The 14,676-nt window shown below is 42.8% G+C and overlaps 1 protein-coding gene across 1 annotated transcript; it reads left to right on the forward strand.

Annotated features, from left to right (window-relative positions):
- Window positions 1–1,723: 1,723 nt before the first annotated feature.
- Window positions 1,724–7,016, forward strand: LOC103074723 (secreted seminal-vesicle Ly-6 protein 1). Its single transcript, XM_007463608.1, has 3 exons — window positions 1,724–1,788; window positions 5,966–6,079; window positions 6,846–7,016. The coding sequence occupies exons 1-3, from the start codon at window positions 1,725–1,727 to the stop codon at window positions 6,968–6,970; spliced, it is 303 nt and encodes a 100-aa protein (XP_007463670.1). The 5' UTR covers window position 1,724; the 3' UTR covers window positions 6,971–7,016.
- The last annotated feature ends 7,660 nt before the right edge of the window (window positions 7,017–14,676 follow it).

The following is a 14,676-nucleotide window of genomic DNA, read 5'->3' on the forward strand; positions in this document are numbered from 1 at the left end:
GCTGAGGGCAATTGGGACCCAATATTATCAGACTACCACACCTGCGTCAGAGGCTCTGCTTTCTGGTGGGGAGCATGGTTGGTGGAGAAAGGGACACACTTGTCTTGGCCATACTTGCAGGAATTTAGCTTCTGCAACTTGGAACTACGATGCTTGAGGAATGCTAGTGGTTTGACCCTCCCAGTGAGATGCCATGTCCCTCCACTGGGAGCTCGGGTAAAGAATACCCTATTTTCTTGGCCATACCTTCCTAGAGTGGAATTTCTTTCATGCAGACCTGTGCAAGTTATGGTTCAGATGCCACAGATTCTCACTGTTCCTACTGAGATTTAGTACATTTTCTTGAAAAAAAAAAAATGTTTCTTGATTTGCTGTGTGCCCTTAGGACATTTTCCAGAGATTTAAAATGATTGTTTTAAAAATAGCTTTTGCCAGTTATAGTTGTTTCATTGGATGGGGTGGGAATGGGTCTGCAGATCTCCTCCTGACACCATTCTGGAAAGAGAGTTCTCCACTGGCTCTAATCTAGCATCCAGAATAGAAAAGAAAATTTTATTTAAAAAGGAATAGTGAGATGAAAAACTGACAACAAGAACTCTGGGTTGCTTGTAGTATAGATCTTGAAGATGGAGAAATGGAGAAATATTCCATTTTGCTCCTGTTTGCCAAAATGTGAAAAAACAAATGCAGATGTGCTTCATTTCCAAGAAAGGAGACAATACTGAGACAGGCTGGGACCTGGGACCTAGGACCCTTTGCTGCAGTGCTTGCACCTGGACAAATGTCTCCTCCAGCAACAAAATACAAAGAAACTATAAGGGACTAGAAATAACTGTGTGCATGTGCAGTTGGGGCAGATTATGGACAACAAGATACAAAGAGACCAAAAGCACAACTGCCACTTCTGAAGAGCCGGGAGCAAAAGCAGGGTCCTACGCATGCCCCCTGTACACACCACCACCAAAGGGGTGGGCAGACCACCTAAGCCACCCCTCCAGCCTGACCCCTGGACCCACCCCTACCTCACCCCATGTAAGGAACCAGCTCCCCTCCTCTGAGTGAGCGAGTGAATAAGGGAAACTGTTGCTAGTTCTCACTTTCCCCTGCTGCAGCAGGGGCCCCAATAAAGCCTTGCCTGAATTTCTTGTCTGGCCTCTGATCAATTTCTTTTGATTAAGGAGGCCAGGAACCCTGGTTGGTAATACTACCACCAAAATCTATTTGTGTCCAGCCTGCACTTTACAAAGTCTAAGCATGTGTTTATTTCCCTAGGCTTATTTTAATAAGAGAGTATCCTTAATAGGAGTATTTTTGTTCACACCATACTTCAGTAGTTCCTTTCAATATGGCAAACCTCTTAGATTATAAAACATCACGAACTCAATTGAATTACCAAATCCTTAGGCAATGTAAGTCAGACTCTAGTCTTCCATTTTACAATTGTGAAATGGAGACACAAAAGAGCCAGCTCTTCTTACATAACTTGGCTCCCTCAGTAGGGACAGTGGAGGTGAGCAGGGCCAATAATGTTGAAAGGAATGCAGGGCCCCAGTTCCTTCAGGGACCCTGTTTGCTCTTTGTCTGTGGAAGTACAGCCCTTTTCCTGGGCTGCCGTTGGCTGCTCCTCCCAGCCTGGAATTATAAAGCCATATCTCAGAGGCTCTCAAGGCCTGTGGTTCTGTCCTGCCTTCTGTAACTCTTTGGGGCTGGGGCCAAATCCAGAGATGGGTAAGTGCCTCCTGCTGCTGTTGGTGGTGGTCCTGTCCTCACTGCTGAGATTCCTGCAAGGTGAGCCCTCTGGGGAGCATGTAGGAGGGCAATGGGGACTGAGGAGAACCTGGGTGAGTGGCAGGTTATGTTTCCAGGCACTGCCTCTCTCTTTGACTCTTTGTCTGCTTGCCTTGACATTAGAATGTCCAACAGATAAGACGACCATATACATTTTACAATTTAATCTGGGGCATTCTGCTTTTGTAGGAATACATTTCAATATCTTTTTGCTTGAAAGTCTGTTTTTCATAACTTCAACTGGTTAAACATTTTTGAAAGCTGAAATACTTGGGTACTCCATTTGTTGACTACTTTAAGATTTCAAACTGTTGGGGTTATACTGTAGAAACAGAATGGACCCTCATCCAAACTTGGATCAGATGTCAAGACTGATGATGTCACATATGCACCAGGAGAGTATGAAAAGGTTTATTACTTACCTAATGAGGCTTTCTCGGGAGAGCAGGGCTTACTGCCAGGTGTCTTAAGTTGGCTTGAGGGAGCAGAGAAAGGAGACTCAAATTTCTATGGTGGTGAGGGGGACAGACAGGACAAGGGTTCCTGCATTCAGGTAGGGGCTTGTGTGGTTTGAAACTCCCACCAGTGGTAAAGGAGGGAGTTCCTGAGCACAGGGGCTCAGATGTGGGGCACAGGGGAGAGACTTCAAGGCTGCCAGCTGTGAAACATAAAAAAATGGAGTCAAAATCTACTACCTGACCAAAATGCAACTGATATTTGCAGGACCTTTTACAAAATGTTCATTACTGTTGTAGCACACTTAGATTGAATCACAATGTAGTTCCTTAGAAGCTAAACCATTTTCAGATCTGCTTGATGACAAGGAGCTGGGAGAAATTTTGCTAGACTATTTTTTATTCCACATCACAAAACTTTTACAGTTGTTATTTTACCTGTGGGTGTGTATGTGCACATACATACATAATATATAAAATATATTTTTTCATATATATAATTCATAATATAACATCCTATATGTTATATATATATTTTAACATTATAATATATAACATTAAAATATATAAAGTATTTACATATATATTTATTTATATTCATATACTATCTGGTTTGGACACAGTTAGGACACACTTCAGAATTATGTGTGAATCAAAACCAACTATCAGGCGTTTTTTGCTCTCTGGGTCTCAATTAAGTAAAAACTTTTTTTTTTTTTTTTGCTGCAATATTATATTCTACCAGTATTTGTATTTATCCTTTCACAGTAAAAAGAAATGATTTTATGTTCTACGTGGACTTTTCAATTAAATTTATTATAGCATTCACAAAAAGTCAGGTGTTTCATCTTCTACAGAATATACTTTCATAGCTTTTATTTGATTCCATGATTGATTGAAAACTGGAATGATCATTGGCATTAACAGGCATCATTTGTTTCCAATGTCCTTCTTCAGCAAACGGAATCAGCCTGTTAATAGTCAATGTTTTGTTTGTTTTGTAAAAGCACAAGAAGACTCAGAATAAAAAAATATAAAAAATAATTTAGAAGAACACACATTTGATCTAAATGAAAATCCATCATCCTGGCTTGTGCTTCCTTCTGAAGCTGATAGGAGTAAAAATCACTTGTCTGGAAGGTGATCCCAGGAAATACCAGGAGGGGCGTGGGGAAGTAAGACGGAATATGCAATGAAGTTAATAAGCTGGACACCATGGTGGACAAATGGAATCCATCCTGCTGGAAATTCTGGAGGACAGCATAGAGGATCCAACTCATGGGTGAGAAAGTTGGAGTAGTCATCCACCGATTCCCCATCTGTTCTTGGGAGAGGGACGCTCCCAGGGGCATCTGCTCTCCACTGTTCCAGCTGCCCTGTATGCACAGCGAGTGCGTCCTACAGCCCCCCCCGTCAGAGTCACAAGTGTTGCAGTCACAAGCATATGGAGGTGAAGGCTGAGGGCTACAGGGAGGACGACGGGAATTACACCTGCTTCAGTCAGTGATACGTGAGGCCTCTGTTGCAGCTGCACAAGTGAAATCATCCTAGGGCACAGTCTTCTTCAAATAACTACTAACTTTCAAAAGAGCCACTGAAATTCTTAAGCAGATTTGTATCTTTAGGAGGTTTTCATGGGATCAGGGACAGCACAGGCCCAGGGGCGATGGTAAATATTGACAGACAGGCTGTTCAAGTTATAGTCATCATTAAGTTTAGAGGAACTGAGTGCTCAGTTTTCTATTGAGTGTGCACTTTTCAAAGTTCATTCCAGGTGAAAAGCTTTACTGCAAGATAAAAATGTGTGAGTAAATAAAAAAATGTATAGTTTCAGATTTAAAGTACACAAAAAATGATGAGGTCGTGGCAAGCACATTGAAATTACCTTCTATTTGTTCTGCTGTAGGTTTCCCAGCCCGTTTCCCACATAAATATTTCATTTATACTTGACCTTTAATTTCTCACATTTTGCACGGATTCGGTTGACCTGTGGCTTCCTTCCAGTTTCCACCATCTTTCCTAGCCCTCTGTTACTTTCTCTTTCTTTAAAATCTATTGTCTGCACACCTGCCAGAGTGAAACTGCAAAACATAGATCAGTTAATGTCATTCTCTATTGAAAAACCTCTGATGGCTTCCTCCAACTTTGAATAAAACCCCAGTTCTTACAATGGCCTAAACTGTCCTGTCCAAATAAGATATAAGCTGAGCTACAGATGTTATTTTAAATCTTCTGGTAGGCATATTAAAAAAATAAGAAATGTGTAAAATTAACTTTAATAGTACACTTTATTTAACCCAATACATCTAAAATATTATTTCAGCATGTAATCAACATCAAAGTTACTGATGAGCAATTCAAATTTTTTTGTGTGCTAAGCGTTTGAAATTGACCTACAGCCCATCTGTTTGAACTACTCGCATTTCACAGGCTCAACGGCCATTAAGTCCTGTGGATACCACATACAACAGTGCGGGTCTAAGCAGATACGTGCTTATGGTCTGGTCTCTACCGACCTCTTCAATCCCATTTTATAACATTCTCACCCTTTTCCACTTTACCTGTATTGTAACTGGCCAAGCTAATTCCGTCTCAGAAACTTTCTGTGCACTTGCCTGTGGATCTTCCTGGAACCAGTTTCCCAACTCCTCCCAGCCGTTTAAGTAGTCAGCTTAAAAAAAAATCATTCAGGTTTGAGCTTAAATCACCCTTGAGAAAGCTTTTCTGCCTCCCCAAGGTCTCCCCATGCTGTCTCCTCCATGTTTCCTCCATCTCATCATCTTCACGAGTCACCAGGACCTGAAATAACCTACCTTATTTTTTCATTGTCAGTCATTTTCCCCATTTATTTGTTTATTGTTTAAATAAGTGGAATGTATGTTTTAGTGCTCCTTCAGCACTCAATTCCCAACACCTGGAATAGTGCCTCCCAAACGTCAGGTGCTCACTGTTTGGTGAATAACGCAGGGAGCGCAGTGACCACTGGGTGCTCATCCCAAGAAGGAGGCTCCAGGGCAAGTGTTTGTCTGGAAGCTCCCTCCCTTCCTCCCTCCCCTCCCCTCCCCTCCTCAGTCTCCCCCTGGCTTGCCTCACTCTCTTACTTCCGATCTTCTCTTTTACTTCCCACCACCCTCCTCCCACCCGTCCTTTCTCTCCCCTACCTGCCCCCTTCAGCTCTCCTTTTAGGCTGAGTCCTGGTGTTCTACTCAGAGCCCGACTCCTCAGATGAAAGGGAGAGTGGAGGGTGGGGCTCTGTGCGAAGGAGGGTGAGGGGAGGCTTTGTGAAGCTGCAGCCAGAACGGAGCAGGGGTGGGCAGTGCCGACTCCTTCGCAACTCCAACCATCACCTGTTCTGCTCCTGCGGATGCCATTCACATGGAACTTTTTCAGTGGTGCCCCTTGGTGTTGGGGTGATAATCAGTTGGCAAGTGGGGTCAATGGAGCTGCAGTGAAGGGCTTGACTTCATTCCTCCAGCAGCACAGCCCATCCCTGGGAGGACAGGCAGAGCCCTCTGTGCTCAGGTGCAGACCTTGTGCCTAGAGGCGTGCACGCCTCGTCCCAGGTGTAAGCCAAGCACGGAGAAATGACCTGCTTTCAGCACATTCCTCAGGCGCTGGGAGCCGGTCAGTGTCCAGGCGAACCTGGGTCACAGGTGTGCTCCCTCCTGAGCAGCCGGGATGCTGGGCCGGAAGAGGCTTATTGTGCTGCTTTGACTTTCCAGCTCTAGAATGTTTCCAGTGTCACCGAGTCAACGCCAGCGGGGTTTGCGAGAGCGGGGAAAGCTTCTGCCAGACTCAAGGCAGCCAGCAGTGCTTCCTGAGGAAGGTCTACGAAGGTAGGTGGGGCCTGAGAAGTCTCCTGGGTGACCTTTGCCAGAGGTTAGGGGCTGGCAGTGGGTGTTCAGGGTCGGGGGATAGTATGAACCCTCCATGGGACACCATGAGAGCCTGGGCCCCAAGAACAAGGCCGGGTCCCTGTAGGACTCAGGGAAGTGACCCCTCAGGAACCCTGGGAGTAGGAACTGCATAGGAAAGGGGTTGGTTTTCTTTTCTTAACCTAGTGAAACATTTTCATCTTGTTGTGGTACTGGGCTGCCACTCGCTATTAATTGGGATGGTGACCTGTAAGCAAAGTAGGGAGTTTAGCTCCTGAGGGTAACTGGAACTGGGCTGCTGAAATTCCTCTGAGTGGGACCTGACTGTGATGGGGTTTTGGGGAACTAGGGACATAGATTGGGGGAGAAATGGTCAGGGTGGAGAGGGCAATTTCTATTCATCCTCTCTGCCCTCTCTTGTGTGGAGGGAATGGATCGAACTCTAATATACAGAGCTTACAGAGCTATTTTAGGAGAGCCCTTTAGGGGGGCCTACCTCCAGCATCTCATTCCCAGGAGACAGACATTCTCCCTACCAAGAGCATGAGTCCTCCATGGGATGTGCTATTTCCCCCTCATTCTTGATTAGTTGGTTGATGCATTGATCCTGTGATTTTGTTCAGGAATATTTACTGAGCTGCATACCAGGATATGCTGGGCCCCATACCCATTTGCCTGCAGCCTGGGTTCTGGAACCTCACTTGCCCTCTTCTCTGTCCCTTTCCAGGTGACACCATTTCCTATGGATACCAGGGTTGTAGCAGCCTATGTGTTCCTATGAAGATCTTTAAACTCAGTGTTACTGTGGAATTTAGATGCTGCCATGACTCACCTCTCTGCAACAAGTTCTAAAGACAGGGCCCAGCTTTTGCCCTGATGTGGTGGATGAAGCTAAGTTAGGATCCCTTTCAACCACCACAGTCTCCAAGATTCTGTGATCTGAATATGGGTCCCCTATGAGAAGCAGCCTCAGACTCGTTCTGTTTTCAGGCCCCCTTTCCTTTCCTTCATTGCGAGATGCCCCAGGGATAATTTTTGAAACCAAATTGGGGTGAAGATTGATGGGCATAGCTAGGTCAAAGGTTACCTTCTCCCTTTTCAGGCCCTAATCATCAGTCCCATTGATTGCTGCTTAAAAAGGCAGTGTCTGTGGAAGGCTGCATTTGTGATTCTGCATGTTCTGGGGGCAGGAACTGAAGGAGGAGGGAGAGTCTTTGAAAGCTGAAAACAGTAGAAGTGTGAGGGGAGTCCATAAATGATGGGTTAGTTGAGTGGGCTAGGTGTTGTAACACAAATCTCTTAAGTGGCTTAAATAAAAAAAAAAAAAATGGAGTCACTTATGTCAAAGTGATTTAAGATGGAGTTGGGAGGCTATTAAGGAAGTGGAACTTACACACGTCCATCCCTAAACCCAACATAAACTTTGGACCCATCCATCCTGAGACCACCTGGAACTTGTCTTCTTTACTCCTTAGAGACCACAGCTTAGCAACCAATGTGCTGCCAGCAAGTGACTGAAAGTCTGCCGGCACCAATCGTAGTTCTGTAAAGATAACTTTCGTTACTTCTCTGGAATATCTTTTTTGTCTTTAGAAGCCCCCGCTATTTTCTGTTCCCCCCGGAGCACATTTGAGTTGCCATTCGAATCGGTGCCTCCCAAAATGCAATTCTTAGAACTCTAAATAAACTCTTTTTCTTATTTGCAGCCTTCTGCATTTTTTGGTTATCACCTGATAATGGTCTCCGGATCACCATAGCTTGTTTTTGTATTCACAGAAAACATGCCACAGGCTGGGTGGGAGAGTGCGTTTAGACGCATCTCCTCAAGGGTGCAAACCATGTGGACGTTAGAAGACTTTCCTCTGGTGTGGGTTGACTGGATCAGTGGTGGACCCTTGACCCAAGTTGAGTCAATAAAATTCTCTTTCCTGGCAATTTGTTATCGGATTTTAGAATCTAATTCTTTGAATGTGATTAGAACTGTAATATGAAACTCAGCTGCTATGGGGTGCCCATCTTCATCCATGTGATGGAGAACCAGAGAAAGTCCATCTGCAAAGACAGAAGACTGAAGATAATTCTGAGTGGTGGAATTATCTTTAGAATAAGAAGCAGAGTGCATATGTGATCTTATTCTGGCACACTAAGTACCCATTTTTCATCCACCAATGCTTGATGTTTAAATATTTCACCCAAAGGTACATTTCAAAGGTGCAAAGATGTTGAATGTCACTAAAATGTATGCAGTCCTTATGATTGTGTCTGTGCTCAGCATTTATATCTTTCCGTGATGCAGCCAATAATAAGATAACAATGATAATCTTAAGTTGCAGGTATCAAAAGCAGTACTCTTGTATGCATTATATCTTTTAACTCTCACAGCTCTGTGAGGGAGGTACTGTTATTATCCCCATATTATAGACGAGGGAACTAAAGCCTAGAGAGGTATAATAGGTTCCCAAAACTGTGGCAGTAGATTTCCACCCAGACGATCTGTCTCCAAAGTTCACAATACTCTCTACAATCCAAAAGTTACTTATTGGAGCAAGAATAGACAAACATTCTCTGTAAGGACCAGAGAGTAAACATTTTAGGTTTTGTGAGCCATACAGTCTCTTGTAACTATTCAACTCTGTCATTTGTAGCAAAAAGCAGCCACAGAAAATAGGTGAATAAATGAGCATGGCTGTGTTCTAACAAAATTTTGCTCATGGACACTAAAATTTGAATTTCATATAGTTTTCATGTTATAAAATACTATTCTTCTCTTGAATTTTCCAACCTTTGAAAAAGGTTTTTTAAAGGGTTTTTTGTTTTGTTTTGTTTTTTGAGGATGCAGAAAGCCCAAAGATGAAGGCACAGCTGACATTTGAAAGCATTTATTCGTTTCTACTTAATTGTTTGTTCATTTCCAATGTTCCCTCATGTTGTGGCATGTAAACAAAGAAGAACAGAGAGCACTGCTCACCACCCGTTTCCTCAACAGTTAAGTTGTAACCCACTGCAGTGCTGACCGACAGTGCACTTTGAGAGGAAATTAAGATGATAACAGATGGAGCACCCTATGCTGTGGACAAGCAGGCCCCTTAGATAGTTATATATCTCAGGAAGAATTTTAATGACACCAGATTCTTGTACCTTCCCATACATAGGAAAAACACTAAAATCGTTAACTTGAGATATGTGTTCTTTGTGCCTAGCAGTAATCTTTCACCAAGATGTATGCTTGGATACACATATTCCTTAGCCAAAAATCATATAAACTGGCTTCTCCTCTGCCTCTTTTGTGTAATTTCCTCAGAGTTACTGAGAGGATGTCACTCAGGCTATAGTCCTCAGCAAGTCCCTAAATAAAACATAAACTCACAACTCTTATGTTGTATATTTTTCTTTAAGTAGACAAGTATGTATAAGTATATCACTTCTTTTTATTGCTGAATAGTATTCCATTGTATGGATAGACCATATTTTGTTTATCCAGTCAGCAATTAACACACATTTGGGTTTTTTCCACGTTTTGCCTATTATGGATTATGCTACTATGAACACCTGTGTGCAAAGTTTTGTGTCAGCTTGTTTTTAATTCTATTAGGTATATATTGTCAATGGAAAAATTAATTGATAGTCAATCCAAGAAATAAATGGGGCATTTTATTCAACCCAAACTGAGGATTATAACCCAGGAAACACTCTTTCAGAAATCTCCAAGGACTGTTCCACCCATTAGAGGTCAAAGCACAGTTATATACGTTTTTGAGACAACAGATTATATATCAAAGTAACATATGGATGGTTTACATAGTCCAGATCTGTACTTACAAGGCAAGTAGTGGGTCATCGTGACCCCTTACAGGATTGAGAAAGGAATGTTATCTCCTAAGGAGTTACCTTACTGATGCCAGGAGAAAATTGCTGTTTTCGGTCAAGGAGGTATTCCTGTATCTTCTAAGGAGATCTGGTTAATGTATAATGTGGATGCACAATGCACAGTAAAGAGTGGTAGTGGCCCAAACGGATAGAGACAGAATCTTATGTTTAAAATGTTTCTTGTTCTGCCTTAAAAGTATTTTTATTTCACCAATTCCTGGGTATGAAATTGCTACGTCATATGGTAATTCATTGTTTAACTTTCTAACAAAAAGTTAAAAGAACTGCCAAAGTGTTATCCAAAGTGGCTACACCATTTTATATTCCTATGATGTATGGGGGTTCCAAGGTAGTTTTGATTTGCATTTCACTGATGACTTCTCTTTTCTTCCTAAAACATGGCTTAATTGCTTCCAATGTCTCCTTCATCTTCTCTTTGTCAACACGCTTATGAGTGAGAACCCAGCAAGACATAGGGCAAGAGAATCATGGCTGGGATCAAACAGTTTGGCGAATATGGAACCTACACAACTGACTAGAGGCTGTTTGGGACTATTAAAGGATTAATAGATTATTAAGACTATATATTGTCTTCTGGACCCACTGGCCCCCAACACAATCAGCCCTTGAATCAGTTTCCATGTACTAGTTCCATGTCTCTTCCTTCCATAAAAAATTACACTGAAAACCCTGATATTTGACACACAGAGAAAACATTAGGAGGTAAAATATGTGCTCAGCGCAGGGAGGGAGGAATGGAAGGGGGTTTAGAAGCAGAGCTGAGAATCAATGAGAGGGACTCGTTTTTATCATTTGGTGGCTCAAGCCAAACACAGACATATATGGGTAACAGGAGGATCTTCATCTGTTCATAAGCACAGATCTAACCTCTCACTCCACTGAGGACTTTAGTGAGAACATGTGGATCAAGCATCTTCCCAAGTGGTGGGGGATAGAGAAGGGTCCCTGAGTTTAACCAGTGGAGAGCTATATACAAATAGACGCAGATGTTGGAGCTGGGCTTAATATTCCTTTTTAATTTTAATTTTTAAATTGAAGTATAGTTGATTTACAGTATTTCAGGTATACACAAAAGTGATTCAGTTATACATGTACATATTCTTTTTCAGATTCATTTCCATTATAGGTTATTACAAGATATTGAATATAGTTTCCTGAGTTATACAATAGGTCCCTGTTGTTTATATATTTTATATATAGTAGTTTGTATCTTGTTAATCCCATATTCCAAATTTATTCCTCCCCTCTTTCCCCTTTGGTAACCATAAGTTTGTTTTCTATATCTGTGAGTCTGTTTCTGTTTTGTAAATAAGTTCATTTGTATCACTTTTTGGATTCCACATATAAGTGATATCATATATTTGTCTTTGTCTGGCTTACTTCACTTAGTATGATAATCTCTAGGTCTATCCATGTTGCTGCAAATGACATTATTTCATTCTTTTTTATGGCTGAGTAATATTCCATTATACTTATATACACCACATCCTCTTTATACATTCTTCTGTCAATGAACATTTAGGTTGCTTTCATGTCTTGGTTACTGTAAATAGTGTTGCTATGAATATTGGGGTGCATGTATCTTTGAGTTAAATTCACCTTTGAACAATGTTGTCAAGTCCTATTGAAATGAGGTTTAGACTCCTCAAACGAGTACATTTCCTTAGTGTCCATCCTCTCCACAGAGGCTACTTACATGGAAAACAAATTGTAGGGCAAAGGGAAAAGGGAGAAGAAGAGGAATTGGGATGGGACCTGCACCCCAGGGAGGGAGGGGTCTGAAAGAGGAAAAGTTCCCTCACCCTGGGAACCTCCTTCACTGGCTGGGAGCTATGCCAGGACAGGTAAGGAGCTCCAGAGGCTTGAGAGGAGAGTGTAGGAGCTGGCCTGCAGCCCCACAGGGTAGAGAGAGACCAGTACAGACAGTCCTGGCCACATCACCACACATCCCAGCCTGAGATGTATGCCTGCTGGTGTGCGCAGTGGTTGGGTGCTGAAACTGGGGGTTCACTGGACAGACATAGGGAGAGGACTCAGGTTGGTTGCACCGAGACAGGTCATAGGGACTGGAGTGCAGTTGGGCTGCAACTGGGGGCACGTGCAGGATGGAGTGTGTGTCCTCCATAGGAATCCCATGTCAACACAGGAAGGGAGGGACGTGGGTTTGCATAGCAGCCTCATTATCAGCATGCTTACAGTGGAGCAAAGACTCTGGCAGCTGTGGGTTCTGTGAACTTTGTGGGCACATGTGGAGGCAGGGCTGAAATCTGAGCCCATTACCACCAATCCTACTGCAGGTGCTGGGATACAGCTCAGGCGGGTTCTTGCTCTGGTGGATATTGGGACCAGGACAGCACATGCATGCCTGAGGGCCATTTGAGCTGATTAACTGTGGGCTCAGGGGACACAGTGCCAGTGAGTTTTCACACCAGCAGCTTTGTGAGCACACATGCATGCTTAAGGGAGCTCCAAGCCAATTACTGGAGCTCCCATGTGGAGGCAGCCCCTGATGGCAGTGCCAGCAACAGTGATCTTTGTGGGCATGCACACCAGGTGGCAGGCAGCATCACAGAATCACAGGTCCCAGCGAACAGCTCTTGCAGAACACTCAGCGGCTCCTTTCTTAGAGGGAGCAACCCAGTCCCACCTATCTCACTATGAAGCTTAGAACCAGATATGGGAGCTTCTACTCCAACAAGTGGGGAGCAGACCCTGCCCCCTAAAGGGCTATGACAACCACAGATCAAAGAGGAGGCCCTGCCCAACATCTAGTGCAGACTCTGGTCACCACAACACCGAACATACCCCCTATCAAGGGACCAACAGCCCGCACACTCTGAGCAAAGATATGGCAGGCATCCATACTCAAAACACCCCTGCACCCAAAATATTGTACTCTTACATGCTACACAGGGTCTCTCCCTCATATAAGACCTTCAAGTCCACTAGATAACTGTTTCTCCTAAATTAATAGAGTCAGAGAAACATAGTAAAAAATAAAAAATAAAAAACAGAGGAACTACTTGCAATTAAAAGGAGAGAAATCCCCTGAAAGAAAAAACAATAAAACAGACCTCTCCAGTCTATCAGACTCCTATTTCAAAAAGAACATAATAAAATGCTAAAGGAATTAGAAAGGGCTATTGATAGAAAAGTGGATCACTGTAACAGGGAACTAGAACTATAAAGAGGAGCCAATCAAAATTAGACAATTCAATTGCTGAGATGAAAACCAAGCTAAAGGCAATAAATAACAAACTAAATAGTGCAGGAGAACAAATAAGTGATCTGGAAGATAGAATGATGGAAATCACCCAATCAGAAAAGCAGACAGAAAGACAAATTAAAAAAAAAAAAGAAGAAAGCAGCATACAAGATCTATGGAATAATATAAAACATGCCAACCTATGCATAATAGGGATTCCAGAAGGAGAAGAAAGAGAAAAGAGGATGAAAAATGTATTTGAAGAAATTATGGCTGAAAACGTGTGAAACCAAAAGAAAGAAACAGATATTCAGGCAGAGGAAGTACAGAGAGTCCCAAACAAGATGAACCCAAACAGACCTACACCAAGACATATCATAATTAAAATGGCAAACATTAAAGATAAAAGATTCTAAAGGCAGTATGAGAAAAACAGTTAGTTACAAGGGAGCCCCATAAGGCTATCAGCTGATTTCTATACAGAAATATTGCAGGCCAGAAGGGAATGGCAAGATATACTTAATGCCCTGAAAGGGAAAAACCTGTAAGCTAGGATACTATACCCAGCAAGATTATCATTTAGAATAGAAGGAGAGAGAAAAAATTTCTCAGACAAGCAAAAACTAGAAGAATACAAGCAATACTATACATGACCTAAAAGAAATACTGAAAGTTCTTCTCTAAATGGAAAAGAAGCAAGAATCTATAGGAAAGGGAAAATCACAATAGGAAAGGCAAGTTTATGAAAGTATTGAAGATAACTTATATAAGCCATTATATAGATTAAGAAACAATTGAATATTTTGTGAAAGTGATTATAACCATAAGGAAGAGCAAAAGGATAAACAAAGATGTAAAATAGGACATAAAAATTACAAAATGAGGGGGAGAGTAGTAAGAAAAGGTAGACCTTTAAGAATGTGTTTGAGCTTACGTGGCTATCAGTCTAAAACAAGTAAATATAGTTATTGGTTAACGTACTTGAAATCCACGTACCCACAAACCAAAAACATACAATAGACTCACAAAAACCAGGGAACTCGGTTTGGCTGGGAAGATGGCAGAGGAGTAAGATGCGGAGATCACCTTCCTCCCCACAGATACACCAGAAATACATCTACACGTGGAACAACTCCTACAGAACACCTACTAAACGCTGGCAGAAGACGTCAGACCTCCCAAAAGGCAAGAAACCCCCCACGTACCTGGGTAGGGCAAAAGAAAAAAGAATAAACAGAGACAAAAGGATAGGGACGGGACCTGCACCAGTGGGAGGGAGCTGTGAAGGAGGAAAGGTTTCCACACACTAGGCCCCTTCGTGGGCAGAGATTGCGGGAGGCGGAGCGGGGAGCTTCGGGGCCGCGGAAGAGAGCGCAGCAACAGGGGTGCGGAGGGCAAAGCGGAGAGATTCCCGCACAGAGGATCGGTGCCGACCAGCACTCACCAGCCTGAGAGGCTTGTGTGC

This window comes from Lipotes vexillifer, unplaced genomic scaffold (assembly GCF_000442215.2).
Source record: "Lipotes vexillifer unplaced genomic scaffold, Lipotes_vexillifer_v1.1 scaffold442, whole genome shotgun sequence".
NCBI classification, from domain to species: Eukaryota; Metazoa; Chordata; class Mammalia; order Artiodactyla; family Lipotidae; genus Lipotes; species Lipotes vexillifer.